This window comes from Canis aureus, chromosome 2 (assembly GCF_053574225.1).
Source record: "Canis aureus isolate CA01 chromosome 2, VMU_Caureus_v.1.0, whole genome shotgun sequence".
Lineage (NCBI taxonomy): Eukaryota > Metazoa > Chordata > Mammalia > Carnivora > Canidae > Canis > Canis aureus.
Genome location: NC_135612.1, coordinates 87,992,118 through 88,005,495, shown reverse-complemented (window position 1 = coordinate 88,005,495; position 13,378 = coordinate 87,992,118). Strand labels below are relative to the sequence as shown.

General features: G+C 37.9%; 1 protein-coding gene across 2 annotated transcripts in view; it reads left to right on the top strand.

Moving 5' to 3' along the window:
* Positions 1 to 6,450, top strand: part of LOC144303166 (cytosolic beta-glucosidase) — a 111,466-nt gene extending 105,016 nt beyond the window's left edge. The window contains exon 5 of one of the 2 annotated variants that reach the window (XM_077881021.1): positions 5,284 to 6,450. In XM_077881021.1, the coding sequence (XP_077737147.1) occupies positions 5,284 to 5,486 (203 nt within the window). In that variant the 3' untranslated portion in view covers positions 5,487 to 6,450. The remainder of the gene's footprint in view (positions 1 to 5,283) is intronic. The other variant, XM_077881013.1, reaches the window with a different exon arrangement.
* The last annotated feature ends 6,928 nt before the right edge of the window (positions 6,451 to 13,378 follow it).

The following is a 13,378-nucleotide window of genomic DNA, read 5'->3' as shown; positions in this document are numbered from 1 at the left end:
GCTGAGGGCCCAATTTTTAGCCGTGATGAACACGGGCATAATCACAGCGCTTCATAAACCAGTTAGTTAAGAAGATTGTGCCCAGTAGCATGAGATAATGAGCTTCTAAGATAGGTGTGTGTGTGTGTGTGTGTGTGTGTGTAGTTAAGAATTTGGTTTTGCCCAAATAATGGCTCGGCCTTTGCCCTCAGCTTTTGGGAGGAAACCTGTGCCATGCGTGACCGAATGTCCTTGTTTAGGGTGGAGGGCTAGTAACATCAGAAAGACCAACCGTGTGATTGAAGTTGCGGGCGTTGGGTAACACAGTGTCACTTGACCTGGAGTCTGAGTTCATCTACATGGACAGCCAATGAATCAAGTGTGACGATATAATGAAGTCCCAATAAAAACTCTGGACACTGAAGCTCAGGTGAGCAACTGATAGCCACTGCTCCGTGCATGTTGTCACATGTCCATCCCAGGCCTCTTAGGGGAGGGGAGGAGGGGGGCTTCCTGTTGGAGCCCTTGAGTCTCTGAACGATCCATCTCTTCTTCTGGCTGATGTTGACTTGTATCCTCTGCCGTAATGAACCACAACTGTGAGTATACAGGGTTCAGTGAATTCTATTGAGTTCTAGCAAATTATTGAAACTGAGGGTGGTTTGGGGAATCCCTTGAACTTGTAGTTGTGTCACAAATGAGGGCGGTCTGATGAAAGACCATTCCCTCAACCTTCTCAGTTTGGGTAAAACAGGGCAGTGTGTGCATGTATGTGTATGTGTGTGTGCACATGTGTTTAGTCCAATACTGGCACGGGGATCTCCTCATTAGAACAGACTAAGACTTTAATGCATTAGCAAGTCTTAGGTATCTTTCTCTTTGCATCTTTTTATTCAGCTGCTGACTGTGAGGCCTTTTCCACCGGCCTTTTAAGTCCAAAACCAAACTTTGGCTCTGTGTGTTTGTCGTTTTATCCCGTGTGTGCTTTGTACCCATCCATAGTCCCTGTCAGTCTGTGTTTACTTTGCCCGCAATTCTGGTTTAAGAAAGAAAGTGAACTCACAGAAGTGATTTTTCCCTACTAAGATTTGGGACCTCATAAATCACACTGACAAGAAATGTGATGACGGTCTCTTTCTGTTCTGGAGGAGATTGGAAGAGGAAAGGTACGCAGGCTCTAGCACGGTTTTGTAATTTTTCCCAGTGGTAGCACAATGAGAAGGATTCCAGCAGGCCAGCTCCTCAGCCCTAACCAGGTAATTCTCTATTTGAATGTTCCTACAATGAAAATGCAGAGACACCCACCAGTGTCACTCGGCAGTTTAGTACCTGCAGCTGAACTCCTGGCAGTTAACAATGAAATTGTCAGCGTTTCTCTTTTGTTCCCTTGCAAGCAGGCGAGGCACCGTTTTTATCCCCTGGTTGAGCACATGAATCAATCCTTTGTACATGTTCCGTGGGACTGTGCGTGTTTTCAGAAACTGTCTGGCTTTCTACCCGGCAGGCTTTCTTGTTGGGCAGTAGTTCTGCAGATGAGAAAAAAACTATGCAGATTCTCACATGTCCCCAGACTGAATTCTAAAGCAGTCGAAGGAGATGGTTATTTTCTGGCCTGGTATTTGGTTTAGGCTGTTTTAATTCTTAGGTGTAGGCCATGCAGAACTTAAATTCGTTATAAAATTATTTTATGATATTGATATTTTGCAGTTGTGGTTGACAGAGATGGGAAGAGACACAAATGACAATATGGGTGAGGAGAAGAAGGAATACCTATAAATGTTTTTAATTCCTACAAAACTTGATGTGCTTGAATGTTATATATTTCATTTTTCAACCATACTTTATTTAAAAAAGAGCCAATCTAGCTTGGTGTATCTTGTCTCAACACCATTCATAAGGTGCTCTCTTAGGTACAGCACTCTGCATGCCACTACGCACAAAGGTAGAGGGGTTAGGGGCCAATTAACTTCTCAGGAACCTTTTGTCTATGGAGTATCCATAGTCAAAAAAAAAAAATTTCCAGATGATTCAGAGTGTATATATGTGTCATAGTTTATGGGTATAGTTCCTTTAAGAGACTCCCAAAATACAGATTTACAAAGAAAAAGGTAAAGTAGATCTTGCTTTGCCAATGCTAGAGCGATTGAGAGGGTTGAGAGCGATCCTTAATATCATTAAAATTTGCTATGTCATATGAATGTTCATTTTCACCCAACTTTAGGAATATGTCTATCATGTAAAGCAAACTTGCCTTTTTATTTAATTTCTGCAGTAGGAAAAAGATATTAGTCCGTCCCATAAATAGAAGTTAATTATTCTCATTTTGAAAGAAATATTCAGTGCAACAATTCATGCAAACTTGGAGGGCTTTTTTTTTTTTCCGAACTTGAAATATTAAATTAAAATACTAATCAATAAATACTAATGCTAAAATAATATTTGTTAAAGTATTTAAAATACTAAAAAGTGAGTTGAATTCCCTGACTAACATGATGGAAATAAGTGTAAAACTACTCAGAAAATTCTCCACATTTTGACATCTTATGGTGGGCTTTGTGGTATCCACAAATGAAATTATATAGAATATTGTATATGTGCATATGTGTATTTAGAGAAGAAATGGCCCATCGTTTTGGCTCTTAGAGGGTTTAAACACCACTCTGAGTTTAGATGTTGAGCAGAGGGGATGCCATAACATTTTTATGCCTACTTAGTCTAAGATACATGTACAACTAGAGTTGTGTGTTGATCCATTCCATTTTAAGGTTTTATTTCCAGAATTATAAGACATGTCTCCATTTGGTCATAGGAACACAAGGTAATAGCTGGGACTGCCTTAGCCCAGTTATTATCACCTCTTCCAACTTACTAGTGGACTTTCTGGATTGTTTAGAGGTTGCACTTAGAAGCTGAGCAGTGTCTTTTTTTTTTTTTTTAAGGAATATTTTATTTTGTATTTATTTTTAAATTTTTGTTTTATTTAAATTCAGTTACTTAACATATAGTGTATTATCAGTTTCAGAGAGAGAGTTCAGTGATTCGTCAGTTGCATATAATGCCCAGTGCTCATTATATCATGTGCCCTCCTTCATACCCATCACCTAGTTACTCCATGCTGTCACCCACCTCTCCTCCAGCTACCCTGTTTGTTTCCTATACTTAAGAATCTCTTCTGGTTTGTCTCCCTCTCTACTCTTGTCTTATTTTATTTTTCCCTCCCTTTCCCTATAATCCTCTGTTTTCTTTCTTAAATTCCAAAGGAGTGAAATCATATGATATTTGTCTTGCTCTGATTGACTTATTTTGCTTAGCATAATACCCTCTAGTTCCACCCATGTAATTGCAAATGGTAAGGTTCCATTTTTTTCATGGCTGAGTAATATTCTCGTGTGTGTGTGTGTGTGTGTGTGTGTGTGTGAATGTGTACACCATATCTTCTGTATCCTTTGGGGAGCAGGTCTCCCTTTAGATCACTGTATTTGTAGGCTTTGGGTGAATACCTAACAGTGCAATTACTGGGTCATGGGGTAGCTCTATTTTTCACTTTTCGAGGAACCTCCACACTGCTTTCCAGAGTCATTGTACCAGCTTGCATTCCCAACAATAGTGTAAGAGGGTTCTCCTTTCTCTGGATCCTCACCAACATTTATTGTTTCCTGACTTGGTAATTTTAGCCATTCTGACTGGTGTGAGGTGATATCTCATTGTGGCTTTCATTTGTATTTCCCTGATGCCAAGTGACGTTGAACATTTTTCTATTGTCTGTTGACCATTTGTATGTCTTCTTTGGAGAAATAAATGTCTATTCATGTCTTCTGCCCATTTCTTAAACTAGATTATTTGCTTTTGAATGTTGAGTTTCATAAATTTTTTTATAGAGCTTGGATACTAGCCCTTTATCTGATAAGATGTTTACCAATATATTCTCCATTCCTATAGGTTGTCTTTTGGTTATGTTGACCATTTCTTTTGCTTTGCAAAAGTTTTTTATCTCGATGAAATCCCAACGGTTCATTTTTGCTTTTGTTTCCCTTGCACTTGGAGACGTGTCTAGGAAGAAGTTGCTGTGGCCAAAGTCGAATAGGTTACTACCTGTGTTCTCCTCTAGGATTTTGATGGATTCCTGTCTCATATTTGGGTCTTTCATCCATTTAGAGTTTATTTTTGTGTATGGTATGAGAAAATCATCCAGTTTAATTCTTCTACATGTGGTTGTCCAATTTCCCAAATACCATTTTTGAAGAGACTGTCTTTTTTCCATTGGATATTCTTTCCTGTTTTGTTGAGGATTAGTTGACCATAGAGTTGAGGGTCCATTTCTAGCTTTTCTATTATGTTCCACTGTGTGTTTGTTTTTGTGCCAGTACCATACTGGCTTGATTATTACAGCTTTTTAATATAGCTTGAAGTCCAGAATTGTGATGCCACCAGCTTTGGTTTTCTTTTTCAACATTTCTCTAGCTATGCAGGGTGTTTTCTGGTTCCATACAAATTTTAAGGTTATTTATTCCAGCTCTGTGAAAAATGACAATGGCATTTTGATAGGGATTGTGTTGAATGTGTAGATTGCTCTGGATAGCATGGACATTTTAACAATATTTGTTCTTCCAATCCATGGCATAGAGTGTTTTCCACAATTTCTTTCATAAGTGTTCTACAGTGTTCAGAGTACAGATCCTTTACTTTGGTGAGGTTTATTCCTGGGTATTTTATGGGTTTTGGAGCAACTGTAAATGGGATAAATTCCTTAATTTCTTTCTTCTGTCTCATTGTTAGTGTATAGAAATGCAACTGATTCCTGTGCATTGATTTTATATCCTGCTACTTTGCTGAATTCCTGTATGAGTTCTAGCAATTTTGGGGTGGAGTCATTTAGATTTTCCACATAAAGTATCATGACATCTGCAAAGAGTGAGAGCTGAGCAGTGTCCTTAATGAATAATTTTAGGTACCAGGGACAAACTGTGTGTGTGTGTATCTGTATTTCTTTGCATATGAAAAGTAATAGATATTGAAAAATATATTTATTGAGTAAATAATAGATGAATAAAGCATATGTCAAATGAAGGAATGACCAAATAATTAGAATGGAATGTAATTTAACTTCATGAATGGAACCTCTCCTTGGTTAAAAGAGAAAATTGGAAAAGAGCATTGAGAGGTTTTTTCTATGATCCCTGCAAGAGAAAGATACTTGCAATAGTTGCCAGTGATTTTGTATGTTCACAAAAAGCCTTCCCAGAGATGATAACTTTCCTCCTTTTTTTTTCCTCATTTCTTTTCTCTCATTAAAAAAAAAATCAGCTATCCAACTTGATAAAGTCAATCTTAAAATATATTGTGCATGGACTCTTCTGGATAACTTCGAGTGGAACTATGGTTACAGTAAACGGTTTGGTCTCTTCCATGTTGATTTTGAGGATCCTGCTAGACCTCGAGTGCCTTACACATCAGCCAAGGAATATGCCAAGATCATCCAAAACAATGGACTAGAGGAGCATCTATAAAGGATGGCTGGCCCATGTCTCCTGGAGAAGAAGCCTCTGGTTTTGGAAAGGAAGTCTGCTTTGGTGATCCTTTAGACAATCTCAAATTGCCTTTGTAATCATCTCCTGCCAGCTGATCCGTGATTATGAAGTCTGAATATGGAATGCCTGGGGATGTATTTAATGATGGCCTTTACTCTATTTGCATTTGGATCAATGAGGCTTTAAAAAAAAACAGAGTAGAAAACCACTGAAATTGATTTTTATATTAAGAAATCAGATGGATTTGGCAACTTCAATTTAAATCCTTAGAATTTTTCTAGAAAAAATAATGCAAAATTTATAAAGATGGTGTGCTCATGATTTGCAGCTCTAACAGCAGGACCACTTATTATAAGAACACTTGTTTATGAGCCTAGTTTTTCTGGTTATGTCAGCTATTGTTTGCTTTGTAGATCTATTTTCATGTGGTCCAAAAATTTTCTACTGTTTAGTATAAAAAAATCAGAATTAAAAGTTAGTAACATTATATAGTCATGCATTCTATTCAACAAAGGGATTAATTTATAACACATTTAACAACATTGATTTGTTGATCTTTTGGCATATATTTTCTTTATGCATGAACAAGTACCTCTTTCTCTTGCCTGATGGATTATTTTTGAAAAATAATAAATTAATAAAACAAATTAGACTATGAATGGAAAAAAAAGTATTTGAGTTGATGTTTAGCAGAAACTGAACTCCTACTCCAGAATGACACCAAATGAAAGACAAAATAATAAACAGGGCATGTTTTCTACTTTTGGGTTTTTTTTTTTAAGTTTAGTATCTATAAGACCATTGATGACACCCATGAGATATATACATGGATTGAATGACCTATGTGAGTATAAGATGTCTATACATGTCTGAGATGAATATGGGGATGGATTGGTGTTGGACATTTTACCTAGCTTCCTCAGTTGGGGTTAGTAGTAGTAGATATAGGGGTTCCTCTGGATGTAAGGTGTCCACACTGGCAAACCTTTCACATATATCAAATTTGGACTCTCATCTCCATATTTGAGTAGTATTTATGCAACATTCATTTGTGTATTGTGGTTGAAGCTAAGAGGTATTATCACCTCCATTTTGCAGACTGAGAAACTGAGGATGCACTGATGATGTGAACTGTCCTCAATTCACATCTGTATTTGTTGCCAGGACAAAGAATTTCTTTGGCATCAGTTCTGGGCTCTGTCCAGCACACTGTAGGTCCAGGTGCCACAGAGGACTTTTCTCCTTCTCTTGAAGAAAGGAAAACAAAGAAACAAAGGTGTAGGGTTGCCTATGCAGGAGGAAGCGGGGATGTGTTTTTCTGTGTTCTCTTTCTGTTTCCCCGAGGAAACTACCCATACTATGCCATTCTCATAAGGCTTTTGGCCCCACGCAGACACGATGTCATTTTTAAAAAACACTGTGGTCAATTTCTAGATCGTTTTCATGTTCATAATCAGGGAATTATTTACAGCACGGAGCACTGTGTTAGTAACTTTGGACAGAGTGGAAAAGAAATGGTCATAGTAGTTCAATAAACGTGGATGCACTGGGGAAAATTATATTAAGATTAAAATGGTATACATAGGAAATTCTATTACATCTTTGCCACTGTTTTGTTATTTTTATTGTTCAATGAGACATTATCTCACAATTTGTGTTCATTTAAAAAGCACATTTCCAAATCTTATTTCATTCCTTTCCTATCCAGCCTGTCTTTTTCATTTTTACCATGTATCTTATTTACAATTTATGTGCCCTCTTTATATTATCTTGCAAGACAACTGAGTTTTCCTTTTAATTAGGATTTTGTTTTGAATATTACTTATCCTACAGGGCATATTTACAAGTTTTACAACAATACAAATGAGCACTGTATTTTCGTTACCAAAACCAGAAAATTAATATTCGTGCTGTAAATAAAATGATCTGTCACATTTGGTCTACCAGGTGAAATAAGCATTGGAGCTGCAGCGTGCCGGGGCTTCCTCACAGTGCAGCGGCTCTCTGCAGCTCTCAGCTGGATTTCAAGGGCCAGCTCCTCATCCCAGAAACGGATCAAACCAAGGGTATTTCCTCAATTAGTCCTGTAAATTAGAATTGTCATAAATTTAGGGGAAGAAAAAAGTCTCTACCACCCCAAATCTAACAGCTCCTGTAGTATTTTAATTAATGTTATTTTTAATTGCTCGTATTAGCATTTGAAAACAAGATTGATTGGCTTTTGCCTGTCAAGGAAACAGAACTCAGATTCTTTAAATGGAAAAACAGAGGAGTTGTTAATTATACTTAAAAATCCATAGATACTGTACTTAGATGTCCTGAAGGTCATCTGAGGCTTGTAAAGGAAGTGTTTTATGTCTGTTTTATCTAAGGAGAAACTTGGATATCATCATGATGGATTGGGTCTACTTGTATTTCTTTTTCTTGACCTTCCTTCCTTGCTTTATTTTTTATTTTTTTTAATTTTAAGAGAATGTGAACACATGTTATTAACATTCTGGGCATCACTTTTAAAGAACTGTGGTATTTTTTGGGGGGAGAGGATAGTTTTTATTTTAGGGTAAGTTATTTCTGAATTGCTAAGGACGTACAGAAAATAACAGAAGCCCATTTTCATTTTGATGTGTAGGTCTTTAGTTTTATAACTCCCGTGAACACCAGCAGGAAATGTCCACCTAAGCCCTTTATTGAATGAGAAGGTACGAGTTCTCATTAAGAAACCCGTAAACTGAGAAGCTGGCAACCTTGGTATTTGGCAGTGGCATGCCAGTCAGGCTTTTGTGCTCTGGGAATTTGTGTTCGGCCGTAGCTTTTAATTATTTTTATGAACGAGGGAATAATGAATACATTTGTAATATATTGAAAAAATTCCCCAACACTGACTGACCAAAAAGTAGATTTATATGATAATCCTTAAACACCAATTCTATTGCTCAGTGCTAGGCAGAGAAAAAATAGAATACCGAGCTTCATTACTGAGAGAGCAGAATAAATCAAAGCTGATGGAATTAATACTGTTTAATTACTAGCAATACACCTTACCTGGAGAACACATATTCATCACGGATGACAATATTTTAGGCTCTAGTTGTCCTGGGAGGGATATAGTACTTAACACAAAGCATGATGAGCCTTAAAGAATGAAATTAGAAGAAAATTTGACGTAGAGACACTTTATGGTGGCCTTCATGAGGTGAGAATAAACCTTATTAATTGTGGCAGTGGTGAGATGGGGAGATGTTGTAGAAGTAGTGGGTTAGGGTCACGGGGAAGAGTGGTCCCTAATGGTGAGCGTTAATGAGTGTTTCTTGTAGAGGGTAAATGTGCTATTGTCCTAGGTTTTCCCAGCATCATCGGTGTCACCTGACACATGCCTGGCTTATGTGACCTTGCCTGAAAGGCCACTGGTACCTGGTATGAGGCAAATGTAATGTAATCATTGTCAATGCGGGTCCTGGAGCCAGTTCATCTGGATTTATTTTTTTTATTTATTTATTTTTTTATTTATGATAGTCATACAGAGAGAGAGAGAGAGAGAGAGGCAGAGACACAGGCAGAGGGAGAAGCAGGCTCCATGCACCGGGAGCCCGATGTGGGATTCGATCCCAGGTCTCCAGGATCGCGCCCTGGGCCAAAGGCAGGCGCTAAACCGCTGCGCCACCCAGGGATCCCTCATCTGGATTTAAATCCTGGCTCTGACATTTACTAACCAAGCCACTTATTGACCGTCCCTGTGCCTCAGTTTTTCTATCTGTTATATGGGTTCCTTGTAAAACTCTTGCAAAACATAAGTAACCTGATAGATGTAACACATCGAGACAGTTCCCAGAACACAGTAAGGGCACAGTTAGTGTGAGCCATGGTTTTTAACTCTCCGACTTGTTCACACTGATCCTCCCACAATTTGTCAATTGCAGTTCAGGTTTTTCTTATTCTGATTCTACCTCCATGTCCTGTAGAGGTTTCTGCTCTGGTCAGTTGGGATTCACTGTCACTCCAATTTTCTCTTTCTCCAATTTTTGTAGCAGTGGTTTTCCTTGTGACCTCAATTCTGTGATTGATCTAAGAAGAATAGCTAATTTTCAGCTCATTCGGCTTTTTTCTTATTAGGAGAAGAGCAATAATCTCCAAGCTCCTTACATTGGGCCAGAAACAGGAACTTGCCATTATTTTTATAATCGTTAGAACTGAAATTAAAAAAAAAAAAAAAAAAGAACTGAAGTTTTTCAGCAGCCCAATCAGTGCATATTTATCAAACTAAATTGCACGATAGGTTGTGGGAGTGCACAACTGCACCCAAGACAGATCTTCTCCAAAGAAATTCAGTCTGGTTAGGAGACTAGAATGGAGACCTGAAGTGATAACAGATAATGGGAGGTGAATTGTCTAGACAGTAGGAGTAAGGTCAGCTCTCTGCTAGATGGGGTTGGGCAAATATGGCTTCATGGACAAAGGAAATAATATAATATTGAAAACAGGGGTGCTTGGCTGGTATAGTCGGAAGAGCATGCGACTCTTGATCTCGGGGTCCTGAGATCAAGCCTCATGTTGGGTGTCAAGATTACTTATTTTTTTTAATAATAAATTTATTTTTTATTGGTGTTCAATTTGCCATCATACAGAATAACACCCAGTGCTCATCCCGTCAAGTGCCCCCCCCAGTGCCCGTCACCCATTCACCCCCACCCCCCCCACCTCCCCTTCCACCACCCCTAGTTCGTTTTCCAGAGTTAGCAGTCTTTATGTTCTGTCTCCCTTTCTGATATTTCTCACACATTTCTTCTCCCTGCCCTTATATTCCCTTTCACTACTATTTATATTCCCCAAGTGAATGAGACCATATAATGTTTGTCCTTCTCCGATTGACTCACTTCACTCAGCATAATACCCTCCAGGTCCATCCACGTTGAAGCAAATGGTGGGTATTTGTCATTTCTAATGGCTGAGGAATATTCCATTGTATACATAGACCACATCTTCTTTATCCATCATCTTTCGATGGACACCGAGGCTCCTCCCACAGTTTGGCTATCGTGGCCATTGCTGCTAGAAACATTGGGGTGCAGGTGTCCCGGCGTTTCATTGCATCTGTATCAGTGCAATTGCTGGGTCGTAGGGCAGGTCTATTTTTATCTCTTTGAGGAACCTCCACACAGTTTTCCAGAGTGGCTGCACCAGGTCACATTCCCACCAACAGTGTAAGAGGGTTCCCTTTTCTCCACATCCTCTCCAATATTTGTGGTTTCCTGCCTTGTTAATTTTCCCCATTCTCACTGGTGTGAGGTGGGATCTCATTGTGGTTTTGATTTGTATTTCCCTGATGGCAAGTGATGCAGAGCATTTTCTCATGTGCGTGTTGGCCATGTCTATGTCTTCGTCTGTGAGATTTCTGTTCATGTCTTTTGCCCATTTCATGATTGGATTGTTTGTTTCTTTGGTGTTGAGTTTAATAAGTTCTTTATAGATCTTGGAAACTAGCCCTTTATCTGATATATATTTGCAAATATCTTCTCCTATTCTGTAGGTTGTCTTTTAGTTTTGTTGACTGTATCCTTAAAATGTTAAAAAATATTCTAAAAAATATAATAATATAAATAATGTAAGTAGAAATACAGAAGTGGAAAACATGAAGCCTTAGGCATGGGAAGTAGTGCCCAGGCCCATTCACCTGAGGGAAGGGAGTGGGAAGATTGGACGTGGACAGTCTGATGTTCTTGGTCTTGGTTTTCTCTTAGAACAAGATGAAGATTTCTGAGCAGGGTGGGGAAGATTTAAAAGCAATCTGTTGAAAGATGGCAAAGAAAGTAGGATGTAGGAACCAGTTAGAAAGCTGCTTGTAGCAGAATATAGTTGCTGTGTGAAGGACTCTATTTAAGGTAGGAAGTGCATATATGAAAAGTTAATATATAATTATAATTAATGTATGAAAAGTACACAGGAACTTAAATGCAACATGGTCGCTTGGATCAGATCCTGGAACAGAAAAAGAGATTAGTGGAAAAACTGGGAAATTCACATAAAGTCTTCAGTTTAATTAATGGTGGTTTGCCAACGTTAACTCCTTGGGTTTGATGAATAAATAAAACATGGTCATCCAGGATGCTCACATTACAGGAAGCTGGGTGGAGATTGTGTGAAGTGCTCAGTACTCTTTTTGCAACTTTTCTGAGTCTGGAACAAATCCGAAATTGTTCCTCCTAAAAGTCTTTAAAAATGTGCATGTTAATAACACATTCAGAGAATATATTAATATAAGTATGTATTATAATATACATATACTGAGATAAAAGTCAACTGTCTTTTATAACCACTGTTAATGTCTTGATAATTCCTTTTGTCCTCTCTCTTGAAGTTGTGCTATTATGGTTAAATTTTCTTTTTTATGATTTATTCTTAAGTTTTCATTAATTAGCTTCTGTTTTCTTTTATTATTAGGAAATATTTTTAAAGACCAACTTCAGCAGTCAAGGTGATTCGTTGCATATTGGAGTCACAGAGGTAGATAAGCCAGTGATGACGCTGTAAGGGAACAATGGCATAGTTGATGAAAATTGGCAAACATACGCATTACTCCATCTAGGTGATAGTTTAAACGCATCATGACAACAAATATTTCTTAAGTACTTGTTACAGTTTTGAGATATTTAAAAATTAATTGCTACATCTTGTCTGTAATCACCAATATATTATACCTCGGCTGCACATAATGTTTTTAGTTGTTTGCTCTCCTAGATGGTGAACAACTTGAGGTCTTATTTATCTTAATATTTCCAGTACCTTGCATGGTATCTGGAAATTCTAAGCAATTTGTAGATGTGTATTAAGTCATTGATGCAATGGATGTTAGGTAGCCAAATTCTTATTTGCAATGGAAATCTAAGATCTAGATTGACTCATTTAATCCTAACAAGAACCATATGAGGTAAATTCTATAGTTATTATCTCTGTTTTGTAGATGAGTAAGCTGAGGCAGAGAGAATATAAGTAACTTGTCTAAGCCATAGAGCTAGTGAAGAGTAGAGTCAGCATTGCAAACCATATATCTGTTTTCAAACCTCAAAAAGCTGCTTCGTATTCCTTCCTGATTCAGTTGCAGCAGAATCAGACCTGCTTCCCTGGTTATTTGAAATAGGCCACCCTTACACATAATTTAAACAAACTGCAACATTTCAATATAAGATCCTCTGTGTCCCTAAAACTTCAGCTGACTTCCCGTACCTCACAGGTACTCACATTTCACAAAGTTGCGGATGTGCAGTTTCTTTCTTTCCTAAGACCACTGTCCATGCCAAACATTGTTTTTGCTTCTGCACTCATCCAGACCATGTTTTTTTTTTTAATCCGGTGTTTTAAAGAACTGGTTACTTTTCCCAGCAATGGCACTTACGAAAATAAAAGACTCGCATGATAAAGGTGCTGCATATACAATCAAAACCACAATGAGGGATCACCTTACATTTGTCAGAATGGCTAAAAGAAAAAAGAAAAAAAAAATAAGTGTAGGTGAGATATGGAGAAAAGGGAAGCCTCATGCCCTGTTGGTGGTGGGAATATAAACCAGTACAACTCCTGGGAAAAATAGTATGGAAAAATTGAAAATAGAAACATCATATGATACAGTAATTCCACTAGTGGATATTTACCCAAAGAAAACAAAAATCCTAATTTGCAATATGCTTATTGCAGCATCATTTATAATAGCCGAGATATGGAAGCAACCCAAGTGTCCGTTGACAGATGAATGGGCAAAGAAGATGTGGTGTTTACATATACAATGGAATAGTACTCAGCCATAAAAAAGAATGACATCCTGCCATTTGTGACAACATGAATGAACCCAGAGGGTGGTATGTCAAGTGAAGTAAGTCAGA